The following is a 14,350-nucleotide window of genomic DNA, read 5'->3' as shown; positions in this document are numbered from 1 at the left end:
TAATCTAAGAAAAATATCTAAGAATTATTCCAATGAGTGAAAGAATCTTGATATTTCAACCCCACTTGAATCTATCTTACAGCGAAAAAATAGCGAAAGTTTGCAAGAATGCTACTGTGAGGTTATTGCAAGCTTAAAGGTATATACCCAAGTAATAAATGAAATGAAATGGGGTTTAACGTCCTACTGTTCTGCTCCTATACTGGGCTAATGAAGACGGGCATACGCCATACAGTGTGCTATGAGGGAAATTTTGCTCCGGCAGCGGCGCTACGGCCTATTCTTATATCGAATTCCAACTGCCAAGGGATCTTTTACGTGCATTCCAATGTATACACAGGACCTCGGTTTTTCGTCTCATCCGAAGGACTAGACAGCTATCCTTCCGTCCTGCATCACTGACAAGGGGGAACCACGTCGGAAAATCCCGATGAACTTTCTCGGCCAATGCAGGGATCGAACACCCGACCTCCAGGCTAGCGAGCCAGCGTCTTAACCAACTAGCCACCATGGCTCCACCCAAATAATAACTTAGGCTAAGGGCCACTCTAAAACAGTTGGCGAATTTTCGTTTACATTTCACAAAAATCTATGGTATTATTATTATTGGAAGCACACCTCTGACGTGTTGACCACAATCATGTTTTTAACAAAATATCCTGTTCATTTCGAATAGAAAGAAGAGTAATAATTCAGTAACATTGTCAAATCATTTAGTATCTTTAAAATATTTATGTATCTTTTTTAAAGGGGCATTATGGGAGATTAGATAACGCAGTTCTCACTATAATAATTAAACACTAGCTAACGTAAAGGGAATTTGCTGAAAAGTTCAAAATGATCCACTCTCAACCAAAATTTTAGCGATTGAATTTTCGGCCTAGCCTTGATCATCATTACTGAAGTCGGTACGATAAAAAGCATAGTCTCAATTATCCATTTCATGATTAAATCATGAATGAATGTTAAGCAGCAAATGGGATCCTAATCCACTAAATATCGCAGGCTAGCGTTGACATCGAGGGTTGAATAAGTTAAATAATGTCTAATTAATAATTTAGATAAATGGAATGAAATGTGGTTTTGTAACAGGCCAGCGCCAACCGGGCTATATTGCGCCAGACATACGGTGAAAAGTATGAGACAAACTAAATAATATCACAAGGATTTCATGTACACGAATTAAAGCAATTATCACAGTATATTAAAAAAAATAAAAATCACAACTTCATGTACACAAATATTTAAAAATAAAAAAAACCAAGATGATATATATTTACAATTAAAATTGTTTATAAAAATTTGTCGCTTTTAAAAAGTCTAGTAGTTTCGAATATAGACACGGTTGGGCAAATAAATGATTTAACGGTTGGCAACGGTAATAATTTGTTCTGATGTCTCTAAGAAATGTGCTTAACTGTCAAAGGAACTTTACAGTGGTGACATTCTGGTTGAGTCTCTCGCTTTAAGATGAAAATGTGTGTTAAAAGAGTATGACCTCTACGAGAGCGACACAAAACAACTTTATCCCTCCTGTTGGTTCTGTAGGAGTTTGGCCAATCCCCTAAGAGAGGCTAAGGGGGTACTCGATTGAACGTTCCGGAATTTAAATCCTTCAATTCCAAAAATAGTGACAATCGAATGAAAATGTGATTTCGGGTTACAGCGTGTGCGTCGCCTGAATAAGTAAATATCTCAACCAACCGTGCAGCCGAAACCTTTTAATTACGTCACGATTCTACTCACACCACCTCCGTTGTTGGGACTGACAGAACTGAATTCCGCGTTACTCGATTGCAATTCTGTACGTTGATTTTCAAAGATGGTGTTATTTTCAACCGCTCGGCCGCCATACTGGATTTTACAAAAACCATTCAAATTGATATTCATCCGCCATTTTAATTCCGATTTTCGAAAGCTTTTTTTTTGTATTGAACCTACTCCAAATGGCAACATTTATTAGGGAACCGATTTTTTAATTTCAATTTTGTTTACTTCCGGTTTCGCTTAGAATTTTGTTCGACTTTTCACCTTCTAGATGGTGACCTAACTATTCCATGACCCTTGACGCCGATGTCTACTAACGATTACTATAAAAAAAAGTTCGGTCGTGAAGTAAACTTCCTGTTTTATTAAATGACAAGGTTTTACACTTTAATAGGTATTGGATGTTACTATACCCAATCATTGATAATTTATAGAACTGTAATAGTTCAATTTTGGTACCTATATTGCCCATAAATAGATCAATACATCGATTACTTACACGTCAATAATTTATGAAGAGTGCTTGTAAAAAAAACAAACTCGCGATACTTCAGAAGTTATTTCCAAATGAAAGCTGTTGCCTACAGGCAGGTACGGATAGATCTGTAATCGATCAAGTTGGAGTCTTGTTGTAGTACGAGAGATTTGGAATGTATTCGGTGATTATATTTGCATGTGCCATTCTACTGGTTTCTATTCATGCACTAGAAAAAACCTGCTCACGGATCACAAACTTCCCACTTATTCAAGAGGATAGACGCATAGCTAACCAAAGTTTTATCTCATTTGAAAATTTATACCTTTTGAAATGCGTTCAAACGTGCATGAAAAGTTCAATTTGTAATTCAGTTAGTTTTGAACTAGTCACAGGAAAATGTTACTTGTACCAAAGAACTGTTTCTCAATACCATCTTGAAACAGTTAACGGATTCATCGCAACTGACAGATTTGAGTGGACCGAAGAATTGCTCGAGTCGTGTAATGGACACACTTGCCCCAACAATACTCTGTGTGTCTCAAGCTCCATTGGACCTTCCACCTGTGATATTGTTGGATGTTACACAACATCGGTATTGGAACATGTTTTAACCCATGACCAGCTTGTGTACCCCGTTGGTTATACCTTGGAAAATGGCTGTATGCAGGGATATTATTCTAATTCCTCAGTAGTTTGTCAAAGTGATGGATTGTGGTCAAGTTTTATCTGTTTGCCGTACCCACATAGTTGTGATGAACTACGACAGTGTAACAGTTCCTATGGAGATGGTGACTATTGGTTATTTCATCAAGACGGTGGCCAAATGAAAAAGATGAAAATATATTGTCATGAATTAAACAGTAATACTCCAACGGCATACATCACCCTTCCATATCCAAATACAGCCTCTAATTCAACTTATAAATACTTGAACAACGAAACCTGCAATGTCACAACATTTACTGCCTCGGAGATATTGGACAGAGAATTGGGAGAAACAGTGTTCCATAAAGTTTCTGTTAATACGTTTAACTTAAAACTTGTCAGAAGTAAATCTACGTTTGCAAATTTTACACATTTTACCAAATACGGTGTGGCGCAAGATTGTACCAATTTTATAAACCCGACATGTCCTTCTCTTGGAACTTTTGTCATTGACCTCAGAAATACAGGGTTCGTCATTCAAACAGGAGCAACTTGGACGCTTACTGGCAACAGTCCAAGGAAGATAGATTACACTAATTTTACAGAAGCTAATCAGGTTGTTCATGGTAGGTGTGGTGGATCTTGTGGGGGATGTCATAAAATTGGTTTGTATGTTGAGATTAACGAAGCCTTACAACCGGATATTGAATCAGCCGTATTCCCGGTTTGTACTGTTTAAAAGGTTTGCAGATTAAAACGTTAGTATTGGAAGTGAATTAAAGTACTCAAAAGACAAGTTCCCTAATTGATAACAGGGGAGACACGGACCTCGTGCATAATCCTGGGTATCGTTCATTCTTGGGGTTCAACGTCCGCTTCCACCGAGGGTGGTATCGCAGACAATCCGGGGGTATGTTCTACTGAGCTATATAAATAGCCATCAAACGTGAATTTTTCTACGTATTTATCAACTATTAAACCTGTAAAATTTCTATTGTTAACGATTCCGAATAACAGTTATTTTTAGCTTTTTGGTTGTTACAGCAGCTGTGGAAATTTACGTCCGTTATGGTTTTTTTTTAATTTGCTTTTTTAACTATACCGCTAGGTGTAGCATCTTTTGCTTTAGTACAATTAAGATCTCCAACGCTTGCCCGTACGGCAAAATAGAATACTAGTAGTGTTTTCCTTTTGCGTTTACAAAGTTCTCAAAACAATTGTTGCCTACCTCGCGAGCTACTGATTTAGATTTTTATACGCCCACATTGAAATGTGGTCGTATATTGTCGGCGCCCCCGTCCGTCCGCCAGTCCGGCGTCGACAATTGCTTGTGGACGCTCTAGAGGCTAAAGTTAATATCTGACTGACTTTAAATTTATAGACAGTGTTTAAGGTCATGAGACGAAGAAGCCTATTGATTTTCAGCGATTTCCGATAATTACTGCCAGAGTTATGGCCCTTGATCACTTCAAAAAATTTTGTGGACGCTCTAAAGGCCAAAGTTAATATTCGATCGACTTTAAATTTATACACAGTGTTGAAGGGCATAAGACGAAGGAGTCTGGCCCTTGATCACTTCAAAAAATCTTGTAAATGCTCTTGAGGCTAAAGTTAATATCCGATTGACTTTATACACAGTGTTTGAGGTCATGATACAAAGAATCATATTGGTTTTCAGCGATTTCCGATAACCAGTTATTGCCCTTGATCACTTTGAAAGATCTTGTGACGCTCTAGAGGCTAAAGTTATCATCCGATTAACTTCAGATTGATACACAGAGTATAAGGTTTTGAGATGAACAAGTATATTGATTTTCAATGAATTTTGATAACTTGAACAGCTACATCCATGATATTAAATGTTTCGTATACTAAACGTTAGCATGGGGCAAACTTTATAAAAAAAACAAAACAAATTCTAATGTTTTTTTGATAATCACTTAATGAGTTGTTACTCTCAATCCGATTTTAATGCATTATAAATGTTTCATTACCGAAGAAAGTAAAGTTGATTGCCCGGACGATTTAGCTGCTGTGTGCGTATGTTTCGTTGCCTGGCAACCTATCTTTTGATCTAGGTTTCTGTAATGTTTCGTAGAAAATTGTCTTGATTATCCAGATCTGTCAATATGAGGCGGAGAACCAAGGGCACGTAACCTATTTTGCACTCAGAACTGTCTAGATGTAATGGCAGTTTGTTATTTACCCTTTCAGTCTATATTTTATTGATATTTAAATGTATATATCTTGTTAAATACTATCTGACCGTTTATTTAATAACGATAAATATGATACAAGCAAGTTAAGGCTTGATATATATGTATATTCAATACTTCGAGCAATTATGGAACAATACACGTTTATGTACATCAATGATGTATGGAGACAAGTTTAAAAAAAAATTGTTCTTTTACGGCGGCAATCGATGACAATGCTGCAGACTCAAACTAAATATCTTTTTATAACCCACGCGGAGTTGGGTGTGTTTATTCAATACTTCGATCAATTATGGAGCAATACACATTTATGTACAAGTTTTTTTAAAAAAAACAACATGTTCTTTTACGGCGGCAATCGATGACGGTGCTGTAGACTCAAATTAAATATCTTTTTTATAACAACCACGGAGTTGGGTGTGTTTATTCAATACTTCGATCAAGTTAAACAAAACTTGTTCTTTTACGGCAATCGTTGACGATGCTGTAGACCGAAATTAAATATCTTAATTATCCCCCGCGGTGTTGGGTAAATGTTTAAGATCATAAGGTTTGTGGCGTGTTTTCGAACCTACACTTATATGTGTCAAGGAGTAGGGTCGCCTGTTCAAACTCGCTGGGTTTCTTCGGGTCCTCCGTTTTCCCGCCACTGATAAAGACGATGAACACAGACACTTTTGGGAGGTATATCCAAGATCAGGGGATTTAGCGGGTCTAATGTTTTTTGGGTTTTTTTTTATAGAAATCCCCTTCAAACCCAGGTCTCGGAGAATTTATCACGAATTTTAAACAACCAGAAAATACCTCATGGAGGCCATTTTGAATATTTAAATTTCCACAAGGATGTCAGGATGGCATCATCAGGATTCTGAATATAACATATTGAAGATACGTAATCCACAATCCATCAAACAAATAATTGAGCTGTATTTCCAGGCTTGTCGACCACCTGCAGGACTACTGTTTCGTTTCGTGTGTAGTCTACCGTTATTCCAATCTGATTAAAATACAGAACGTGGTGAAGCCAAGAGAATAGACCCTGTGTTTTTAGACGGGTAAATGATTAAATGCATATTAATCTGTTCATTATCGCGGTAGGATAATAATTGCCCTACTGGCATTAATAAGAATATTATTGATATTGGAGGTTGCCAGCTGTATGTCATCTTGATTAGGTTTTAGATCCGTCACCATGAATTGGTTAATAGATGTACAGGAGTTTGGTTTATGTAGCTCAATCAAGAAGGCTTGATCTGAGTTTTCCTGCCAGACAAATTTTTTAACTAACTTCTTTTTCCCTATTATATAATCTTGCTTTTTGGGAGAAATAGGTTTATTCACTTTCGGTTTAACCTCGGTTGGACGGATATTATTAGTTTTAATTTTGCAAGAAACAAAACAGTGGTCAGACAAATATGTTAGTGGCGATACCTGCATACTTGAAATTTGGTCGAAGTTCGATACGCCAGTTAGAATGTAATCAACCGCACTACACCCGTTGTAGTTTACGCAAGTGTATGCTCCAAGTAAATCCCCGACGAACCTGCCATTTAAAATACACGTGTTAGTACTAGTACTAGTAGAAGGAAGTATTATAAACTATCCCATTTCTTTCAATATGATTAAAATACAGATCTATATTTCGTTTCGTTTTTTTTTATACTTTCGATGGCCTATACTACATGAATATCTGACTGGTTGTAGTAAAAGCTCGCGTCGGAGGTCGTACCAACGGCTTTTGACCTTATTACGTTAGACATTGATTAATCAATCAGCGTTGACGTTTCTAGTAGTTAGTCGCCCTTACAGATGGTTTCATTGGCTAATCCCTCACGCCATCAAGAACGTAGGTTTTGAACTATAAAAAACGAAACGAAATAGGATATGTATTTTAAATCAGATTGCCCTTATTCCAGATTATTCACAAAGGTGTCGCTATTAATTTTACAGAGACAAAATAATCGAGATCCAGTTTGTAGTTTTTGGGTTGTCTTTAATAATAAATTGTGTTTTTTTTAATAATGTAAAGATTTTCGACCTAGCTGCTAATTGAAGAGAAGTTTTTTTTATCGGAAATCTTGAATGTATATTCTCGATCGGAGAAACACGCCACAATAAATTCTTAAACTATATTGAACGGTTCGTCAACTAATTATTGAGTTTGACAAATTGACTTCAGCATGAGATAATGTTTAAATTATGTTGATGGTAATAATAACAGTATTGCCAAATTAAAACTATTACTGGAGTATTTTGGGTATTCGACATATTAGGCTATGCTTACACATTTGATTTTGTTCGCTGTGGCGTGGGCGGGTACTTCGACATAATCATAATAATATACTATTCAAAAAAAGTAGGGGATATTTGATTTTGGGGGCATAATACTAAAATATGCAAATGACTACGAAAAAAGTCACTATAGAACCTAACAGAAGAAACATTTCCAGGTACATGTGACGCCCAAACGCACCAATAGCTACCGCTTGGAATGCAGGTGATGCTTGGGATCATCATGGGGGTCCAACCCAAGATTTGCACGACTCTGACTTTGAATGTTACAGTCATTGTGGCATTGAATTCCAGGGTGGAAACATCAGTTTAATTGTTTTAGTGACCAGAAAACAAATTTTGATATGCGTCGGCTTACCCAAAATAAAAGGTTACGTGCCCTTGGCATGCTACAGATCGGCACAACACAGGCGGTTGTGGCGCGGACGATGAATGTTTCTCAGTCTGTCATAAGCAGGCTATGGTCCAGATACCGTGATACACAATCTGTACAGGACAGACCACGCTCAGGTCGACCAAGGGCGACAACTCAAGCCCAGGATCGATTTATCCGTACCTTGGCCTTGAGAAATCGTGTCATCACAGCAAATCAGATCAGCGCTCGTCTTCAAACAGACACTGGTGTGAGAGTGAGTGGCCAGACGATTCGGAATCGACTGCATAGGGGTCACCTTCGCGCCCGACGTCCTCGCGTGATCCCTTGTTTGAGAGATCATCACATTCAGGCAAGACGTCGATGGTGTAGGGATCGTCAACACTGGGATAATCGACGCTGGAGCAATGTGATGTTTTCAGATGAGTCAAGGTTCACTGTTGATTTTTTGGACAGACGTAGGAGGGTGTGGCGTCGTCGAAACGAGCGCTTCCAAGACGTTAACGTCATCAGACATGATCGATTTGGGGGTGGTTCTGTTATGGTGTGGGGAGGCATCACTGTTGCTGGAAGAACGGCTTTACATGTTGTTGCAGGGCGTGTTACAGGCCAGTACTACCGGGACAACATCTTGGCAGTCCATGTTGTGCCGTTCACACGACGTCATGGCCGCCGTTTCATCTTTCAGGATGACAACGCAAGATGTCACACGGCCAGGATCGTTACAGGTTACCTCCAACAACAGAACATCACCACATTACCTTGGCCAGCACTGAGTCCCGACCTCTCCCCCATCGAGCATGTCTGGGACATGCTTGGACAGAGGTTACGTCAACGTCAACAACGTCCTGCCAATGTCCAAGAACTTGCTGCTGCGTTGCAACAGGAATGGGACAATCTGGACCAAAATGACCTTAGACGTCTCATTAGGAGTATGCCACGTCGGATCAATGCTTGTTTGGCAAACAGAGGAGGATTTACCCGTTACTGACTTGGTTGTGATGCTGTGGTAACTTTGCTGTTTGACCCCGGGTATCATTTTACCCTTATAATGGTCAGTCTGTGCCTTACTTAGTCTAACGATCATTTGGAATAAATCGATGAATGTGAACTTCATTTCATTTTGTCATTTGTTTCTTCGTCAGTTTCATTAGGTGACTTTAATAACACTTAAAAATCAAATATCCCCTACTTTTTTTGAATAGTATATTAGACTATGCCGCGGGGGCGGGAGGCGGAGAAACTTAGCCACAATAAGATATTAGGCTTTTTGCTAACAGCTTCGCTGTTCAAGTCTGAAATCCATGTACACCTTAAGTACGACATGTTTCGGTCACAGCATCATTCTACTGACTGACCTAATAGTACTGACCACCTATTGAGGTTGATTCGCGAATCAAACAATAAATTAACATATGGCGTAAAATCTGGATTTTTAGAGTTGGCGAATTTGAAGGTCCTTTCCTCAATTTCCTCGCTGTTAAAAAAAATGACAGTCCTGAATTTTCTCGTCAACTTCTCGGCTAAATTTAGATTGCAACCTCTTGGATATTCGTGGTAGCCATATTAACCGAGCAATGCGCTGGCCAACTAACTAGAAGGTTCCTGGTTCGATTCAGGTGTTGGCTGAGGAAAGTTACCGGGATAGTTTAGCATGGCCCGTCAACCCTCCGGACAGCTGAGTTCCACCTACACCGACAGACAAAGCTTGATTTTCACAACGTGTATGTTGCAGTATAGACAAATCCAGAGTAGCACCGAATATTAGCATAGAAAAATAGCATTAATCTGTAAACAGCCTCAAAGGTAATACGGGGATTATCGTATATCTCTGGCGATTAGCTGAGGGGGAAATTTTTTTCTTCACCTTACATTATCATATGTAGGGCCTGACAAGCACAGCTGTCTAGTCCTTCGGATGGGACAAAAAACCGAGGTCCCGTGTACACATTGGCGTGCACGTAAAAGATCCCTTGGAAGTTGGAATTCAATATGAGAGTAGGCCGTAGCGCCGCTGCCCGGGCAACATTTACCTCATAGCACACTGTATGGCGTATGCCCGTCTTCATTAGCCCAGTTTAGGAGCAGAACAGTAGGATGTTAAACCTCATTTCATTTCATTATCATATGTAGAATGCATTGTTAACCTATCTCATAAATCAACTGTGAACCTGAACAAATATGTGTTCACTGCAATCGAGACGGTATCCGCTATACAAGGTCGAGACTATTTGTGAGGTGCAACCTTTAAAGTAGCCAAGTCTCTTAACTCAATATCGTCCAAAGTCTTACACGTTGAAATACGAATTATTTGTCAATTCAAATCAACATTGATGTTGTGATCTTACCAGGAAAAGGTAGGCTTCTGATATCCAATATTTAAGACAAAATAACCATTTTACCATTGACACACGAATCGTGTACCATAGTGCGTTTCAGCGTCGTTTGTAGCAAGTGACCAGAAAGAACGAGGCTAGACATATTCCACAACTCATGTCAAATGGTAACGCCATATCTTATCTGGAGAGCATGCGCAATAGACTGGAATAACCAGACACTAGAAATTGCTATTCGGCTGAGACTCATGTCGTATTTCGCTGGACATAACTGAGTCCAAACGGAAACAAATGAATGTTAAACAGTTTATATACAATTATATTACATTATTATATGCGTTGCGACCCATTTGGGTCAATTTCTAGGTCCCAAATATTAGCGATTGAGCTCCTTTCAGGTAATAGTTAACCAGTATCAACTTATTATTATTATTATTCATCTTCTATAGCGCTTCATTATATCCGGTGATATTTCAGAGCGCTTAAGAAATTTCACGTCACAGTTTGTAATCATATTTAAACAAGTGTGTTTTTAACTCTGATTTATATTAACAAAAGTTGAACTTTCTCTAATTGTTCTTGGTAGCTTACTCCACATATGGGCACCATTTATAGGGAAGGATAATTTTCCTCTGAGTCTCTTGTAAGCAGGCACAGATAATAATGTAGTATCTGTGGACGAAGGAAGATTCGGTCTTTCATATTTGTAGAATGTAAATAATTGTTTCATGTAGGAGGGAGCAGTATCCGAAAAAAATCTTTATACACATTTGATAGCACTTTAAAGTCGTTCCGGGCTATCACAGGCAGCCAATGAAGACTTTTGAGAGTTTCTGTTAAATGATCTCTAGAAGATGACTTGGCAGATAGTCGAGCACAGTTATTTTGTGCAACTTGGAAGACAGTTGAGGGAGAAATCTGGAATGCCAGCCAGGAGTCCATTTCCATAGTCCAACTGAGATATGACTAATACAACTCTACCACATGAATCGTTAGTAAGATACCTCCTGATTCTGGATATTGGTTTTAATCCCATGTACATTTTACACATAATATTGTTAACCTGTGGGATGAGAGACATTGTCTTTGTCCATGATAAAACCATGATTTCGTGCTTTGGTAAAAAGTTGTTGAAGCTTTCCAGTTTTGATCTTGGCAATATCATCAGGAATTCTGTCTTTTCATCGTTCAGCTTTAAGTTTTGATTCATCCATGTCCGAATATCACTGATACAAGATTCTAGCTTCTTTAGGGCACCGTGTATTGACATTTGGTCAGAAGGAATGAATATGTTATGCAATTGCGTATCATCGGCAAAACTATGATAGCTTATACCATGTCTATGGATAATTTTACCAAGTGGAAGTACATACAGTAAGAAAAGAAATGGACCTACGACCGATCCCTGTGGGACCCCAATGGACAGCAGTTTACATACAGAGTTGCTGCTATGAATATTGACACATTGGCTTTGGTCAGTTAGATAAGACTTCAACCAATCCAGCACCGATCCTTTGATTAACACAGTTAACTGGAGTCGATTGAACAGAATGCTATGGTCGATGGTATCAACTGTCGCACTTAGATCTAGAAGTATAAGGTTGATGCCAAGGTTGATGCCCAATGCTGCATCAATATCAGCTTTTACCATCAAGAGTGCTGTATCTGTGCTGTGACCTTCTTTATAAGCAGATTTTATAAAGTCATGACCAGAGTACTTCAAGCGATCTAAGTTTACATTTCAATTACCCACTACCGTGATTGCGCGTGCACGTGTAAGGGATAGTATCCTGAAAGCGCTTTTGTTAGCAAATACAGAAACTTCAATATACATATCGTTTTTCACTGCTTTTGTAGCAGTCTATGTGATTTTGCTCTGAAAACGAATTCCTAACGTCCGCATTCGGGATTCTTCGGGTTTTTTTACGTACGTACAATTAACGACTGAATTTAACATTTGTAGCAACCCCGGGAGAGAGAGAGAGAGAGAGAGATTGTTTGTATTTATCAGTTACCTTTTCGGCTGATTTTTTTAACGTTTAAATGCAATAGTTAAAACTTTCTAATAAGGGTGAATTTCGTGGTTTACAAACGCAGTATGTAGAGAGTGCTTGCCGTACTTATATTGTAGATGTTAAATATACTTTATGATAATCCTATTTTGTTTCAAATAATTATCACAGACAAATATAAATATTATACACATCAAAAACAGAGCACACGACACACGCAAAGAAAAACGCCTGAAGCATTTTCAAAGCGGTTCGACAGAAGTGGTACACATTGGCTTGCACATAAAATAACGTTCAGTTTCACCATGGCTCCAATGATTTTAACAGAATTGTGGGGTTGGGGGTGGGTCAAGAAGACAATGGTACAGGATGTTCTGATGCATCCGGTGGTGGCTGACAGAACTCAGATGGGATATGGATTTCTATACCCTGGTTATTGCAGAAGATTGGCACCTTGCAAGAAAAAAGTTATATCTGCATTCTGTTTGTTTTGGAGACATTACTTTCTCTTGGGAACTTTAGCAAATAGTTACCTCGCGAAGGATGGTTTCTTCTAGAAGTGTAGAAGACTTAGAATAATTGAATTTTTGTAGAGATGGACATGGTCTCATTTTACTAGTGTGTTTTCAAACTCGTGTCAAGAAAAGATAACCTCTAATGTACTGTATATACAGTACCACTGATTACTGACAAGTGGCAATTGCATGACCTTTTCTTATAGCTTAAGTTATTGTAGATCTTTGTTGGTCTATTGGTTCTTGCAAAATTCCAAGTTTCTTCACGATCCACGCCATTATACCATCCAGGAACACTGTAATGAAGATTCCCGTGCCATTACCGCTTAACAATCGCGACCCATCTCTGATTTAATATAACAAAAGGTATTATATTGTGTTATTTCGTTTAGTGATGGGATTTAATCTTTCTTTTCAAAACTCCTTTCCTACGTTTAGGATTGTTTGGATGTGTTGCTTTGACTGTTGATTTTGAGTGATAAGCGAAACTAGCTTCTGCCTCTTTCGAAAGGCAAATACAACTATAAAGAGCTTGCCTCATTATTAATAAATATAACAGAACACTTTAATTGTTTAAATATTTATTTTTAGAAATTTGAGCCATTGCTTTTATTCTTTTATCTACGATCTAAAATCATGATTGATATATCTTTGTCTTTCCATCCTTCAGTTTTAATATCGAGCCATCCGGTACCTTCTTATACAGAAGCTTCACGTCCGCCATAGTCTGTGGGAGTTCTTTCCCTCTAGTTTCCGGTAAAATGGTGACCAAGAGAGTGGCAAGCAGACAACAGCCACCGAATATAGCTCCTGGGCCCCATGATATATGTTGAGCTAAAACCCTTGAGAATGGCCCCAACATTCCACCAACTCGAGCCGCTATGGACGCTGACCCCAGTCCAACATTCCTGGGAAAATATAAAGTTATAACTGTTTTATCAATTTTACACCGAACATTTTCTATTAAATATCGATAGTACGGGCGGCTGAGTCGTCTAAAGTCGGCTTATCATACGATCCTGCCACAGGTAATCTTCAAATAGCATATCGCAGACAATCGTACAAATGAACGCTCCTACATACACGCTGCGATTGCAATCGAGCTTCCTGTGATATAAAAGAGAGGGGGGTATAAGAATCTTAGGTGTTGATTCCCAACCGGTTACGATATAACCACTGTTGTCACCGAATGACCAAGAATTTCCATATCGAACTAATTGTTGGTGATGAAAGTTTCTAATTGGATGAGATGATCAAGTAGCTTCTTTGGGAACGAAATCCAAATTAGGGGACAGTTAGAAGCCAATTTCTCTAAAGGTATTATTTACTATGACCACACCTGTGTGTAATAGTCGGGATTACTGGTGTTCCGGTTATCAGGTATATGTTGGTGTTCTATCTATTCTCTAAATATATATGGCTATTTAATGAACTTAAAGACATAAAGAATTACATTGCTTCGTTTGGGTGTGCTGTCTATGAAGATTTCAATAGCTCGTACAAGGGTAAACACCGTACTCGTACTAACCTTAAATTGGTGGGGAATATTTCAGGGGTGTAGAAGAAACAGGTACAAAAAGCACCACCGGCTCCAAGTTTACCAACCAAAGATAAAATAGTTATACATATAGATGCTGCATAGCTATCTGTAAAAATAATGCAAAAAATGGTAACTGTTGCAGTGGTACAGATAGATGCTGCATTGGACCATAAGAA

The 14,350-nt window shown here is 38.5% G+C and overlaps 1 protein-coding gene across 2 annotated transcripts in view; it reads right to left on the bottom strand.

Annotated features, from left to right (window-relative positions):
- Nucleotides 1-13,239: 13,239 nt before the first annotated feature.
- LOC126819499 (organic cation transporter protein) overlaps nucleotides 13,240-14,350 on the bottom strand; it is a 58,288-nt gene continuing 57,177 nt past the window's right edge. For both annotated transcript variants that reach the window (XM_056100075.1, XM_050547605.2), the window contains exons 9-10: nucleotides 14,163-14,280; nucleotides 13,240-13,542 (exon numbers count right to left, since the gene is read on the bottom strand). In XM_056100075.1, coding sequence (XP_055956050.1) covers nucleotides 13,269-13,542; nucleotides 14,163-14,280 — 392 coding nt within the window. In that variant the 3' untranslated portion in view covers nucleotides 13,240-13,268. The remainder of the gene's footprint in view (nucleotides 13,543-14,162; nucleotides 14,281-14,350) is intronic.

Source organism: Patella vulgata, chromosome 4 (assembly GCF_932274485.2).
Source record: "Patella vulgata chromosome 4, xgPatVulg1.2, whole genome shotgun sequence".
NCBI lineage: Eukaryota > Metazoa > Mollusca > Gastropoda > Patellidae > Patella > Patella vulgata.
The sequence above is the reverse complement of the archived record's forward strand: the minus strand, read 5'-3'. Positions and strand labels throughout refer to the sequence as shown.